The sequence below is a fragment of the Rutilus rutilus genome, assembly GCF_951802725.1.
Source record: "Rutilus rutilus genome assembly, chromosome: 20".
Taxonomy (NCBI): Eukaryota; Metazoa; Chordata; class Actinopteri; order Cypriniformes; family Leuciscidae; genus Rutilus; species Rutilus rutilus.
In genome coordinates this window covers 6,161,333-6,174,977 of record NC_140225.1, presented here as the reverse complement: position 1 = coordinate 6,174,977, position 13,645 = coordinate 6,161,333, and the positions used below count along the sequence as shown (strand labels likewise).

General features: G+C 39.1%; 2 protein-coding genes across 2 annotated transcripts; one reads left to right on the top strand and one right to left on the bottom strand.

Moving 5' to 3' along the window:
- The first annotated feature begins 421 nt into the window (after positions 1–421).
- hells (helicase, lymphoid specific) lies at positions 422–10,674 on the top strand. Its single transcript, XM_084392351.1, has 23 exons — positions 422–812; positions 892–989; positions 1,092–1,195; positions 1,508–1,630; positions 2,298–2,351; positions 2,438–2,462; positions 2,546–2,607; positions 2,690–2,728; positions 4,481–4,705; positions 5,073–5,255; positions 5,379–5,522; positions 5,869–6,065; positions 6,179–6,272; positions 6,426–6,587; positions 7,855–8,006; positions 8,097–8,241; positions 8,334–8,417; positions 8,951–9,070; positions 9,160–9,276; positions 9,419–9,578; positions 9,689–9,785; positions 9,912–9,988; positions 10,132–10,674. Exons 1-23 carry the CDS (start codon positions 805–807, stop codon positions 10,221–10,223), a joined length of 2,562 nt encoding a protein of 853 aa, XP_084248477.1. The 5' UTR covers positions 422–804; the 3' UTR covers positions 10,224–10,674.
- On the bottom strand, positions 10,670–13,581 carry cccdc110 (coiled-coil domain 110 molecular ruler complex subunit; the record flags this gene model as incomplete). Its single annotated transcript, XM_084392171.1, has 4 exons — positions 10,670–10,905; positions 11,427–13,213; positions 13,311–13,443; positions 13,548–13,581. 4 exons carry the CDS (start codon positions 13,579–13,581, stop codon positions 10,853–10,855), a joined length of 2,007 nt encoding a protein of 668 aa, XP_084248297.1. The 3' UTR covers positions 10,670–10,852.
- Between the last annotated feature and the right edge of the window lie 64 nt (positions 13,582–13,645).

Below are 13,645 nucleotides of genomic sequence, written 5' to 3'. Positions count from 1 at the left end.
CCAAATGACGTTCTTTCAGGAAACCCATCGATTAAAAAAGCTAATTCCCCTCAGGGTGTTTGTTAGGACTGAACAGCTCTATACATGAATACTGTGTGTGTGTGTGTGTGTGTGTGTGTGTCGGATAGATCAAACAATCTTGTTACGCTCAACATCCACATTCCTCTTTGTTGCACCGAATGAACTGTACTTTCGCGGGAAATATCAACTAGGCTGTTTGCATCCGCACCGCAGTAAAAGGGGTTCAAATTAATTAGTAATTAATCTCAAGCACTTATACTTGTTTAAAAGCTAGCCTACAAAAATAAGCAATAGGGAGTCTTTTTTGAATTGTAATTCAACGGTTCATAGCAATATGTTTATACTGTATTTCAATAATATCGAGTCATTAAACGAACAAAGTTTAGACGTCCACCCCTCTAGATGTGAGCTGTAATGGTTTCGTCCACAGTGGCGCGAAACGCCTCGCGCCCTACTGCAAAGTTTCACGTTGCAGGCGCGCGGTTGGTGTATCTGCTGGCGGTGTGTTTGGAACTCGTGTGCTTTTAGGAGAGTGTTTGTATAATTTTTGTGGGTTTTTTTGCAAAGAAAAGGCCCCGTTTCGGGTACATTTATGCTATTTGCATTCCTTTCTGCAGTTACAAAACGCTTTCTTATTTTTATTGTGTAAGGCATTGTTGTATGTTACCTAATCCGTTCATTAGTTAGACATATTTGCTTTACCTACTGAACTGCACTACAGTTATTTGATAAGGTTTCGGAAACGTTTAATTCTACACCTAGTTTACCCGGAAAGCTGCAGAAATGAGTGGGTAAGTGCCTTCTTTGTGCATGAAGTATAAGTTGTTGGCAGAGCCATATGTTTTAATTGACTTCACTTTTACGTTGCAGCATTGTCAAAGAAGAGATCCGCAGTGTTTCTCCTCACTGCCCCAAACCTAATGAATCTGAAGAGCCAGAAGGTACTGCAGTGGAGGAGACCACTATGGGTGGGTAAAACTAATCACATCTACAGTAAATCCTCTAGAAACGGTGGCAGACCTGTCTGTGCAAGTCCATGCAACATTCAGCTAATCTCCTGCATGTTACAGAAAAAAGCCAGCCTGGAGAGATGCTTATTACCAAAGAGATGGAGGAGGAGGAGAAGCATTTAGTGGAGGAGGGAGAGAAGAAAGAAAGAGAAATGATGGAGGAGGTAACACTTTATTTATATTGATATGAAAACCTGGAAATATAAGGGAAATTTAAAAATTTATCCTGAAAAAGCTTGGATATCAAGTTGTATTCAGCTCCAAAATGTTATTGTCTTTATGAGTGCAACCGCAATACCTATTAAATGATATTTTGTTCTTATCCATTAATAACATACTGTAAATGTAATGGAAAAGACATTTAAAATGTATAGACCCTTGAGGCTCTTCCAGTGTTTTGCACAAGTCACTATTTTTATAAATTAAAAACAATTTACACTCATTTTTTATTTTTTATAATAATGCTGTTTTAACAGGCCAGGCAGACGTGGGAAAAAGATTCTCAAGACATGCGTTTTAAAAGACTTCAGCACCTTTTGGAGAAAAGCAACATTTACTCAAAGTTTCTGCTCACAAAGATGGAGCAACAGCAGCAAGAGGTACGAATTGTGTTCAAAAGACAGGAAAGAGTCGTCTTGCTGGGGGTTTATGATTTCCGGACGTAAATCTTTCTTGAACGTGTTTATCTGAAATGAATTGTAACATGGTGGAATGGCGCGGATGTTGATGTGTGTGAGCAGAAAACTGTGTGCCATAGTTGCTCTGCAACACCTGGCCCCTGTTGCACAGCGACTTTAAAGGCATTTAAAGGGATAGTTCACCCAAAAATGAAAATACTGTCATCATTTACTCTTCCTCAAGTTGTTCCAAACCTGTATGACTTTCTTCTGCTGAACACAAAAGAAGATATTTTAAAGAAGGTTGGTAATTAAACAGTTGCTGGTCCCCATTGACTTCCATAGTATTTTCTTTTCCTACTATGGAAGTCAATGGGGTCCATCAGTCGTTTGGTTACCGACTTTATTCATAATATCATCTTTTGTGTTCAGCAGAAGAAAGTCATACAGGTTTGGAACAATTTGAGGAAGAGTAAATGATGACAGCATTTTCATTTTTGGGTGAACTATCCCTTTAAGACCAGCCTTTTCTGATATCCACCACACTAAAGATCTAATGATTCTGTTCAACATAATCAACATTATGCACATAATCTTATTGACTGCTGCATTTTAATCCAGAAATTAAAACCTTTTTCTAAAAATGCAGGAAAAAAATAAAAAAGAGAGACTGGAAAAGAAAGCTACTAGTCAGAAGCAAAAGGTAAGTGTGATCCTGCTTTATTACAACATTTTGACCCATTTTAATAAAAGTAAAGGTTTAATTATTTATTTTCATGTCTTCCGCAGGGCAATGCTAAAAAGACCGTAAAAGGTAAGCCCCTCAGATTGCATTTCAAAGAAGTGAGTTTATGCAGTGTTTGGTGTGCAATACATTCATCTGTTAATTGTTTATAGTTGAGAGAAAGAAGCGTGAAAGGGAGGAGGATTACAAAATCGCAGATGTCATTTCCAAAGAGGTGAGTCTTCAGTTTTGTTTGTTTTTATGACACCAAAAAATGTGTATTTTAATTACTGATGTGGATTTTTCTCTCTTTTAAGGAAATTCTGTCAAAAGCTAAAAAACCAAAAATGGAAGAGGTAAAGTTTTATTCTTTTATGGGTTTTGTTTTCAGGCATTGTAAAATCAGTTTATGACATTGTTTTAACTCTAAAGCTCAAATTATACTCAAATATAATTGTGCACACAGTCAAAAAATAGCCTTTCAAAGTATACTTGATTTGATAGCATGCCATGGACTGCCACCGACTAAAGTTTATCCTAGTCGGCTTTTAGTTGTTCAGTCAAGTTATTTTTTTGGGGGGTGAAATTCTAAACCATAATAATGAGCATTTAAAATGCCCTTTAAATTTGCGCTCCAGCACGTGGATAAAGTTTGTCGCAGCGTCGCCGGTAAACATCGCTTGAACTTTACTGAGATCAGAATGCATACAAATAAATAGCCTATAATATAAATTACAGTCTTGTCTTTAAAAAAAATAAAAAATGAATGAAAATATTTTTTTAAATGTAGGGCATGAATATAAATCATAAACGAATAAATATACAGCAAACTGAAACCCTTAAAAGAGAAATATCAGTGCAAACATTATCAGGCCAACGGACAAGTACCCTTAAAGGGTTAGTTCACCCAAAAATGAAAATTCTGTCAGCTGGCCCAACTTGCTGGCCCAGAAAATGTATTAAAGACATTGTTAATATAGTCCAAGTGACTCCAGTGGCTCAATCTTAAGTTTATAAAGCGACAAGAATACTTTTTGTGCGCAAAAACAAACAAAAATAACGACTTTATTCCACTTTTCATTTCCTTCTCTCTGGGCCTCGAGTCTTTTCACGTAGTGTAATAGCGTAGCGCGTCTGTTGCACGTCACCACGCATCACACACATGACCAGCGTCGCCCAATAGTGAGCCTACGTGGTGACGTGCAACACAGACGCGCTACGCTTAAACACTACTTGAAAAGACTCGAGGCCCAGAGAGAAGGAAATGAAAAGTGGAATAAAGTCGTTATTTTTGTTTGTTTTTGCGCACAAAAAGTATTCTCGTCGCTTTATAAACTCACTTGGACTATATTAACAATGTCTTTAATACATTTTCTGGGCCAGCAAGTTATAGTGTCCATAAGCCTGTGGAGGAGTGAGCCAGCGCTCAGATTTCATCAAAAATATCTGTAAAAATTTGTGTTCCGAAGATGAACGAAAGTCTTACGGGGTTGGAACAACATGAGGGTGAGTAATTACTGACAGAATTTTCATTTTTGGGTGAACTAACCCTTTAACACTGAATGAAAACTGAGGTCAAAACACCTCTTAAATTTTGATTCAAATTTCATCAATAAAATAGTCATATATAAGTCATGTTTGAGGTTTCACATTTCAGTGTCTACACGGTTTCTCTCTAAAAGTTATGAGTGTTTCTTTGTGCATGTTTAAACTACAGTTGCATTTATCTTTTTACCCCCTGTGCTCTACTGTTCTTGGTGTCTCCAGGAATAATTTGTTGTCTCCATTTCTTTCTTGACTGTGAAGCCAATAACATTTTGCTCACAGTTAGAAAAACCAAGCTGTGCACTACAGTATGCATGTACTGTGCTGTTGACAAAATTTGTCATGCGCACTGTATGCATACCTTAGCGTATGCGTAGAAAACATATACTTGAGTATACTTTGGACTTAAACTCTGCGTGGATGAACGGCATTTGAAGCTGTTGTAAAATGCTCATGAGCGCACTCTTTGTATTAAGGCCAAGTTGCAACATTGCTTGGCAACCATATAAAACCTACAGTTAGACTAATGAACTACATTACCTTTCTTGATCTGTCTTGTAAAGGAGGCACATGCGTCAGTAAAACTGGAAGCTGAGGATATAGAGCAGCTGAGTGACTCAAACTCGGACATTAAAAGCAGGCTGTCTGAGACTTTGCGGGAAAACAGCAAGCAGATGCTGGATCCAGAGAGAACTGTGAACGGCCAACCGGTACCTGCACAGCAACCCAGTCTCTTCACTGGGGGTGTGATGAGGTGGTACCAGGTGGAAGGCATCGAGTGGCTCAGGGTAAGTGCATTGAGCAGTCCTGAATGAGTAATGACCAGCAGAGGGCAGTATAGGAATCCTCAGTGTCTGAAGAGAGCTGGGCTGTTTCTCCCTAAAGCATCGTAAGTTGATCGTAGAGACCATTGGTGGCAATTGTTCTACAATCAACTTAAGCTTACGATGCTTTTGGGAAACGCAGCCCTGGATGATGTTCAATATGTATCTCAATATTATGTGTATGCTTTGAAATTGTGTATACTGGTTAAATTTGAACCAAACACTCATATGTCTTAATGCTCTCATACTTGTGAGTTGGAAGATAAGGAAGTTGTGTAAATGTGTATTATGTTTGTATAATGGCTAATAAACAGTTTTGTCTGCTTTGCAGATGTTATGGGAGAATGGCATCAATGGTATCCTGGCTGATGAGATGGGTCTTGGGAAAACCATACAGTGCATTGCCCATATTGCAATGATGGTTGAGAAGAAGGTCCTTGGACCCTTCCTAGTTGTGGCTCCTTTGTCCACTCTTCCTAACTGGATCTCGGAATTCAAGCGCTTCACCCCAGAGGTGTGAATCAATAACTGTAGTTCATCTTCAGAAATTTTTACTTTAAGACAAGAGCTAACAGTTTGACAGCTTTCATCCATTTAACTATTGATCGTCTTTTTTGTTCTTGCTCTCAATGTTAAGGTGTCCGTCCTGCTGTATCATGGTCCTCAAAAAGAGAGGATGAGCCTGGTGAAAAAGATCCGTCAGCACCAGGGTTCCCTCAAAATGTGCCCTGTTGTTGTTACATCCTTTGAAATAGCCATGAGAGACCGGAAGTCTCTTCAGGTAAACCGATCGGGAATTGCATATTTGTTTACTCTCATACAAAAATGAATCTGTAGCTGGTCATTTACATAAAAACATAGACTGGTCTACTTTGAATCTGAAAAGTAAGACCGGTTAACTAGTCTGACCAACTAGCAGTTAGCCAAGGGCGTCTTAACATAGTGACTATGTTTATGCCCCTGGTCGTCTTGTGCACAATTCATCTGGACAAGACTTTTTGTACGTTTAATCTTTCATCAAAATGTCTTAATTTTCTCAACATGGAAGTATGTGCCACTTAACCAAAGATGTGGGCAGGACCAAGCAGTTTTGAATAAATGGAGGGTTTTTATGTTTGTCTCCTCAGCATTTCCACTGGAACTATCTGATTGTGGATGAGGGCCACAGGATTAAAAACTTGAACTGTCGGCTGGTGCAAGAACTAAAGATGCTGCCAGCTGATAACAAACTGCTCCTGACAGGAACCCCCCTGCAGAATAACCTGTCTGAACTGTGGTCTCTCCTCAACTTCCTCCTTCCAGATGTGTTTGATGACCTGAGAAGGTAAGTCACATGTGGCTCCTATAATGCAGATTATTCTTGAATAGAAGATTCTATATTTTTTTCATGTAAATTCAAACTCTGTATTTAATATTTGACACTATTTTTCCCTGCAGTTTTGAGTCTTGGTTTGACATTAGCACCATTTCCGACACAGAAAATATTGTGGCTGGTGAACGAGAGCAGAAGATCCTTCACATGCTTCATCAGGTATCTTCACATGACATTAATAAAGTTTTGTAGATGGTGCTACAGCTACACAATCTTAAATGTTCTTCAACCAACTAGCCGTTTTGTAAGTCTATAATTTGTCTGTTCTTTTGCTTGTGGTTCTGATGCCATTTTTAACATTTTTCTTTTTAGATCCTCACACCCTTCCTTCTGAGAAGACTGAAGTCCGATGTCACACTGGAGGTTCCACCTAAGAAAGAGATTGTTGTGTACGCACCCCTCACCAACAAACAGGAGGCCTTTTACTTGGCCATTGTTAACAAGACTATAGCAAAGATGCTGGGTCAGGAGAAGGTTAGTTTTATGCAGTGTTAAAGGTGGGATCAGTAGTTTTTGAAATATGCTGTTGGCAAATGTTGATATTTAAAATCAACCCAAACAAACACACCCCTTCATTGCGCCACCTCCAAAACATACAATCCAATCCTAACAGCCCTGCTCTGAGTCGGTCTCAAACCCCGATCCCCCTGCAAGCGAGGCGAGTGCACTAACAATGACGCTATACACCGCATTCACTAGTTGTCGTCTGCGCGACTTTCATTAACTGGCCTCCGTTACGCACGCAATCCAAGAGTGGATGTCTGTATATACACAGAAGCGCAACAGAATAATGCTTCACGAAAAATAAAGCGCAGATGATAAATGAATTACAAGGAAGCACAAAAAATGAACGTACACAATAGTTATTATAAACAAGAGTTGGTTGTTAGTTGCCGACAGCACAGCAGCTCCAGACACACAATGACACTCAAACCCAGTGTTACTCGCGTGTGGACCCGTTTTGAGTTCAATCTGTTTTCAGGCCTTCCCGCTCAGCTCTCTCCAGCGCTGGACAGCATTTCTAATATTAACACGGGTCCTAAGATCTTCCCAAGACATAACCCTTTATTTTCCAGTAATTTCTTCTGAGCTTTTCTCTTTGTATTGTCTCATCTCTATTTCTGAAGTCTTTCTTCAGTTCAAATCTCCCTCTTGCTCGTTCTCTCTCCTCCACCGTCATGCGCTGATTGGCTAATGCCCTAATGCTGATTGACTGACACATTTGTTGTTGGCGTCGGACCGACTAACATCAAAACAGCATATTTCAAAAACTACTGATCCCACCTTTAAGGCCTGTTCACACAAACACGAATATTCAGCATGAAAATGCAGTCCGATTTGTCATGCAATTTATTCAGACCAATACGTGAAAAATGGCAGATGGGCTGAATGAAAATGCAAATTCATTCTGGTGTCACTAATGGAAAAGCAGAAATACCTACTCTAGTACATAAAGTGCTGTGTAACTTTCTGTTTCTGTCACCAGGAGAAGAAAGCCCTGCTGTATTTACATGTTTTCAAACAGCCGCTCAAATTTTTGTTCGCTAATGTCTTATATCATACATCAAATACAGGAACACCAAATGAACAGATGCATTAAGATGCTGTTCATTTAATTTAAAATGTTTATTGTGCTGAATGTTCATCTTGTGAACAGGGCTTTCAAATATTAAATGAAAGTTATATTGTGGTTGAGTATTTCTTCACGATTGATTAATGTCTTTTATTACACATCTTTAAGGATGATTCGGGACCTGTGCAGCTGACGTCCAGTGGCCGGCCAAAACGCAGGACCAGGAAGCTGGTGGACTATTCTGAGAAGGACACTGACTCTGTGAAAGACCTTGAGAAATATCTAGAGAAAGTTCAGAAAGAGATGGAGAGTCAGGAAAGGTCAGTTTACCAATTTTACCTCTGCCCTAAACTCAGCTGTTTAATGTCACAAACAATGTTTTTGACATGACATGGCTACTCTCTCTTTAGCCCCAGTCCAGTGATGGATGTGTTTGTGCCGGTTGATGCTCAAATCAACTTGAAACTGCAGAACGTACTGATGCTGCTGAAGAGGTGTTGCAACCATGCTTACTTGATAGAGTATCCTCTGGACCCCGCCACTGGAGACTTCAAGGTACTTCACTTAATACTAGATGTAGAATTATGAGTGATCACATTTGTAAGGCAATAGAACATACAAGTGCAATAATCATCTCATTGGGACAGATTGATGAGCAGTTGGTGGAAGCATCAGGGAAGTTTCTCATCCTGGATCGAATGCTTCCTGAACTGAAAAGAAGAGGGCACAAGGTAATGACCACTTCTCATACATGCATTTTAATGATTAACCGCTCTATCAGCAAGTGTCAAAATCCATTGTGATTGTAAGCCAATTGTGCACACATTTAATTGCCTGTATAAAATTGTATGTGTGGATTGTAACAGTACAGCACTTTTTATATGGCCATTGAGTTTCCTAAAGATGTTCAATGCTTTCTGCACTACCATTCAAAATATTTGTACAAATATTTTTTTAAATAAGTCTCATTCGCCAAGGCTCCATTTATTTGATCAAAAATACAGTAAAACAGTAAAAATGTGAAATTTAAAATGTAACTTATTCCTGTGATGAAAAGCTGAATTTTCAGCAACATTACTCCAGTCTTGAGTCACATGATCCTTCAGAAATCATTTTAATATGCTGGTTTGCAATAAGCATTTCTTTATCAATATTGAAAACAGCTGTGCTACTTAATGGTGAAAACTATAATTTATTATTTTGGTTTTAGCTGTATTAAACGGTCTTAATTGCATCCACATCCTTTTTTTTTTTTTTTTAACAGGTGCTGATATTTAGCCAGATGACCTCCATATTGGATATTCTGATGGACTACTGTTATCTCCGGGGTTATGAGTACAGCCGACTGGATGGCTCAATGAGTTATTCAGACCGAGATGAGAATGTGAGCAGCAGTTTGGTTAACACAAATTGCCATTGCATTACAGTTAGTCAACTGTTCACTGAACACAACCCACACTATTTTTCGTGCAGATGAAGAAGTTTGCTGCTGATCCAGAGGTGTTCCTCTTCCTCCTGAGCACTCGAGCTGGGGGTCTCGGGATCAACCTCACATCTGCCGACACAGTCATCATATTTGACAGTGACTGGGTATGATATTTTTATTTATTTATTTATTTTACATGCTTTTAAACCAATTTAGAGTTCAAAGTAAGAATTCTGTTCTTTCAATAATTTGTGTGTGAATGAAAAGCCTCTTCAGCGTATAATATTTTGTGAATTTCATCTTCAGAATCCTCAGGCAGATTTGCAGGCACAGGATCGGTGTCACCGTATTGGGCAAACAAAGCCTGTGGTGGTTTACCGCCTCATTACGGCCAACACCATTGATGAGAAGATCCTGGAGAGAGCCTCTGCCAAGAGAAAGCTAGAGAAGATGGTCATTCATAAAAGTATGTAGCTATTAAGATGGCCACATTACCAACTTTTGAATTTAATTAAACCGTTTAAGGATTGACCAACTTTTCTTTTTTTTTCTCTCCACTTCTGTTTGTCATTATAGATAAATTTAAAGGTTATAAAGCAGATCTCAAACAGACCAAGAGCTGCATGGATGTAAACGAGCTTGTAGAACTGCTGAAGTCCAGAGACTACGACGGGTACAGATATTCATACTGTATATCTCAACTATTGCAAGACTTTTAATCCATCACAAAGTGTTTCCAAGTTCTGCATTGTAAGTTGCATCATTAGACGCTGTCCTGACATGATTCATGCTGTTGCAGGGCAGTGAAAGGCACTAAAGGAAAGGTCATCAGTGACAAAGATCTGGAGATCCTGCTGGACCGCAGTGATTTGACGAGTAAGTAGATCAATGTCCTTCACATCTCAGATCTTAATGTTTCTTTGTCTATGTAACGTGTGTTCAGTCCACTGCAGAGTAATAAGTAATGATACTTGGATATTGTAATGCCCCTCTAATGCAAATCAAATCTCCCTTTTCAGATCAAGCCCAGAAGCGTTTGAAACAGGAGAAGGACAGGGTGTTTAAAGTCATTGAGACCAAAGATGACAGTGTTGACATCAGTCTGTCCTGAGAGCTTAGACACTTGAAGCTTGCCTTTAGGCCAAAGTTGAGTTTTTCCCACTGCTTAAACTGATCAAGCAACGTTAACTGGTATAAAAGCTGCCTGCTGGTTATACAGAAAGATTGAGATCTTTTCTATTTTAGACGTATGTAAACCACCACTGCTGCTTTTAATCAGTCCATCCTTGGTTATGATTTTATTTTATCAGTTTTAACGTAGTTTTTTCCGTTTCATGTCTCTTTTTTTTTTTGAGGAGGGGGGATTTGCACTAACGAAAAGAATCCCCTACTTTGGCTTCTCTGTAAATACTGTTGTACATTTCATATGTAGTTGACTGAATAGGATTCATTTACATGCTAACTGCTTCAAGCACTTTGCTAGAATACTGTAGAACACAAACGTTCCTTGTTTTTGTTTGATTTTTCGTGTCTTTGAAATATAATAAATTTTATATTCAGTATTTGTGAAGTTTATTTCATTTTTGCATTTAGAAGAATATGATGCAGAAGTGCGACTGCATTGTTACATGGAAAGTTTGCGTGTGCATACAATAGCTGTGATGGGAACAAACCAACAGATGACTGCATTCGCTCTACAGGGCATGTAGCTAATGTCCATCAGAAGACAGTCACTCAAGTTCATTTTTGCTGTTTGTTCTCCTCTTCTAGTTTTCTTCTTATATCCTGGATCACTGTAGGAAAGAAACAAGTCATTTGAAAAATGCAATGGGAAATATTACGAGATAATATTTGCATTACAGGATTCATATAGCTGAGTGTCTGACTTAATGGGCATGTACTCAATGTAACCATTTTTGAAAGCGGTTGTGCTGCTTAATTTTAGAAACCTTGGATTTTTTTTTATTTTTCAGGATTCTGATTTATTTGAAATATAAATATTTTTTAACATTACATAAATGTCTTAAATATCACATTTGATCAGTTTAAAAAGCTCATTTAAACAGAAATTTTAAAACTTTTTCAAACTTAAGATTTTGCACTTTCTAACTGACAAATCAAATAAATATAAAGTTGACATCAACTTCTTGAACAAAGGGTCAGAGGTCATGCAGCTCAAGTGCTAATACATTCAGATATTTGTGTTAATTTCGTTGATAATTTGCAATACGTTTGCCATTAAAATAAAATAAAAGCAAGTGGTGTCAGATTATATATATATATATATATATATATTAGGAATCAGAAATCATACCATCATCAGTAGGTGAGAACCTTTGTGCGTTTCTTTGATGTTTTGTTGTGATGTCAGTAATGGTCATGGGAGGATCAGCTGTATCCATGTGGCCCATCTTCTGTGTGATCCTGTCGCTGATGCCGAGGTAATCCTTACGCAAGTCTTCCATCTCTGCTAACAGCACCTCCCTCTCTCGCTCAAGCAAACCAATGGCCTCTTTGAGTCGTTCTCCCTCCCTGGCGCTTGCCATCTGAGACGCCATCTTTTCCTTATGAATGTTCTGCAGCTTCTCTGTCAGGACTTGCTTGTCTGTCTTGAGTTTATTGACCATCTCCATCAAGGTCTCGCACTCCCTTCTCAAACCACCGGACTGCTGCAGACAGGCATTTTGCTGCTCCTGTAGTTGAAGTATCTCCACTCTCTGCTTGTTATGAATCAATTTCGATTCATGCTTCATGGTCTCCACCTGCTGAAGCGCTTTGTCTCTTTCTGTTCGGCACTTCTCCAACTCGGCGTTCAGTTTTTCAGCCACGTCCTGAAATTCCTTTACGTTCTTCTCATTGTCGGACTCTTTGGAGCGCGTCGACTGAATGAGCTCTTTATTCTTCTCCTGAGCTCTACGTAAATGATCTCTGAGGTTTGCAGATTCACTTCTCATGGCCGACGCCTCCTCTTCAAGCCTCTGATTAATGCTGATGTTCTTCTTGTGTTCAGCGTCCATCAACTGCAAGGTCTCTCTACACAAAGCGAGATCTCGTCCCGCTACGTCTCTCTGCTCCTCCAGTAGTTTCTGCTTGGTTAGCAGCTCTTGAGACACCTCCTGAAGCTTCTTTAATGATTTTTGACAGCTCCTTTTCTCATTGAGCTCCTGGTTGAGCTGGTCCTTCATCGTGACAGCACGTGTTTTGAGACGCTCATATTTCTCCATCAGTGCTTTAAGCTGCTTCATCGAAGTTTTGTTGTTACTTTTGGCTTCAGCTAGTTCCTCCTTCATATGTTCACAGGTATGATCGAACCTGGTGGTGATCTCTGTATTTTTCTGCTCCTCGCATTTCAGCTTTTCAGTAATAAGTTGGGTTTCTCTCTCCTTTTGCTTTGACTTCTCTTTCACATCTTTCAGTTCTTGTTGCTTGACCAACAACAAATGGACAAGATGTTGGTTTTCTAAATCCTTCTGTTGCAGTTGTTCCTTCACGACTTCAAAGAAGTCCAGATGTTTGCCCTTGAAAGATGAACTTTTGTCAGCTCTGCTTTTTTCTCTGCCTTTAGATATTTCCTTCAAAATGACTTTGGGTGGGTTTGAGGAACATTCAACAGATCTTGTTGAATTAGACCTAATCAAGTAAGCGAATGGTAGGTGTAAAGCTTCAGAGTTACTGCCCATCTGTAAATCATATTTTGACCCGAGGATACTCATTGTAGCCTCTTCTTTAAGCAGATCTGCTCCGGCTAGAATTCTGTGCAGGGATTCCATTGTCTGCTCGTTAAAATCTTGATTGACATTTCCATTTGTGTTTTGTAGTAAACTCTGTCGCACTTTGAGGAACCTGTTCTCAAGGGTATCCACTGAAGCATGTTGTGATTTAGCACATGAGAGTTCTTGTCCTTTCTTCCACCCACTAAAAAGCATGTCATTTGATTGCGCTTCACTGCTGGTGGCTCCTGGCTGATGGCTGCCTAACTTATCAGGAATTGGTCTGTCTAAGCCCTGCTGTGTGTCTTGAATGCCATCAAATTTACACTTGTGCACAGACCTTCTGGTCCGTTTGACGTTCGGGTCCATTTGAGTTGAAAATGTCTTTGTGCTGCAAGACATTCAGGCAAACAATGCTTTACTTGTAATAAGAAGCACTTTATTGATGCTGAAATGAAATAAAAATCCACTTATTTAAAAGCTCTTACCTTACTTGCATTACTTCCCACCATCCAAACGAACTGCAACAGAAGCCTACTGTGCGACTCAATCCCCATTGTTTATAATGTTTTAAAATGTCTATCACCATAGAAACAGGACCAGTGCTGGCAACGCCAAGCGCTTGGGAAAAAAAGAAAGACGTTATAAAAATGGTTTTGAACCAAACCAGTTCTGCTTGAATGGCCGTAACGTTAGAGCTGCAGCACAAAAGCTTCTTTTATCACTCTGGTGAGATGCAACACTTGTAAAGTCCAGCATGTTTTGCTGAAACTTAGCTGAATAAAATAAGAGCAAATATCTGATTTTTCAATTTGACATTGTA

Coding starts and splice junctions, on each gene's coding strand:
- hells (XM_084392351.1), top strand. Junction 4,706..5,072: donor AAGGCATCGAGTGGCTCAGG/GTAAGTGCATTG, acceptor TCTGCTTTGCAG/ATGTTATGGGAGAATGGCAT. Junction 5,256..5,378: donor TCAAGCGCTTCACCCCAGAG/GTGTGAATCAAT, acceptor CTCAATGTTAAG/GTGTCCGTCCTGCTGTATCA.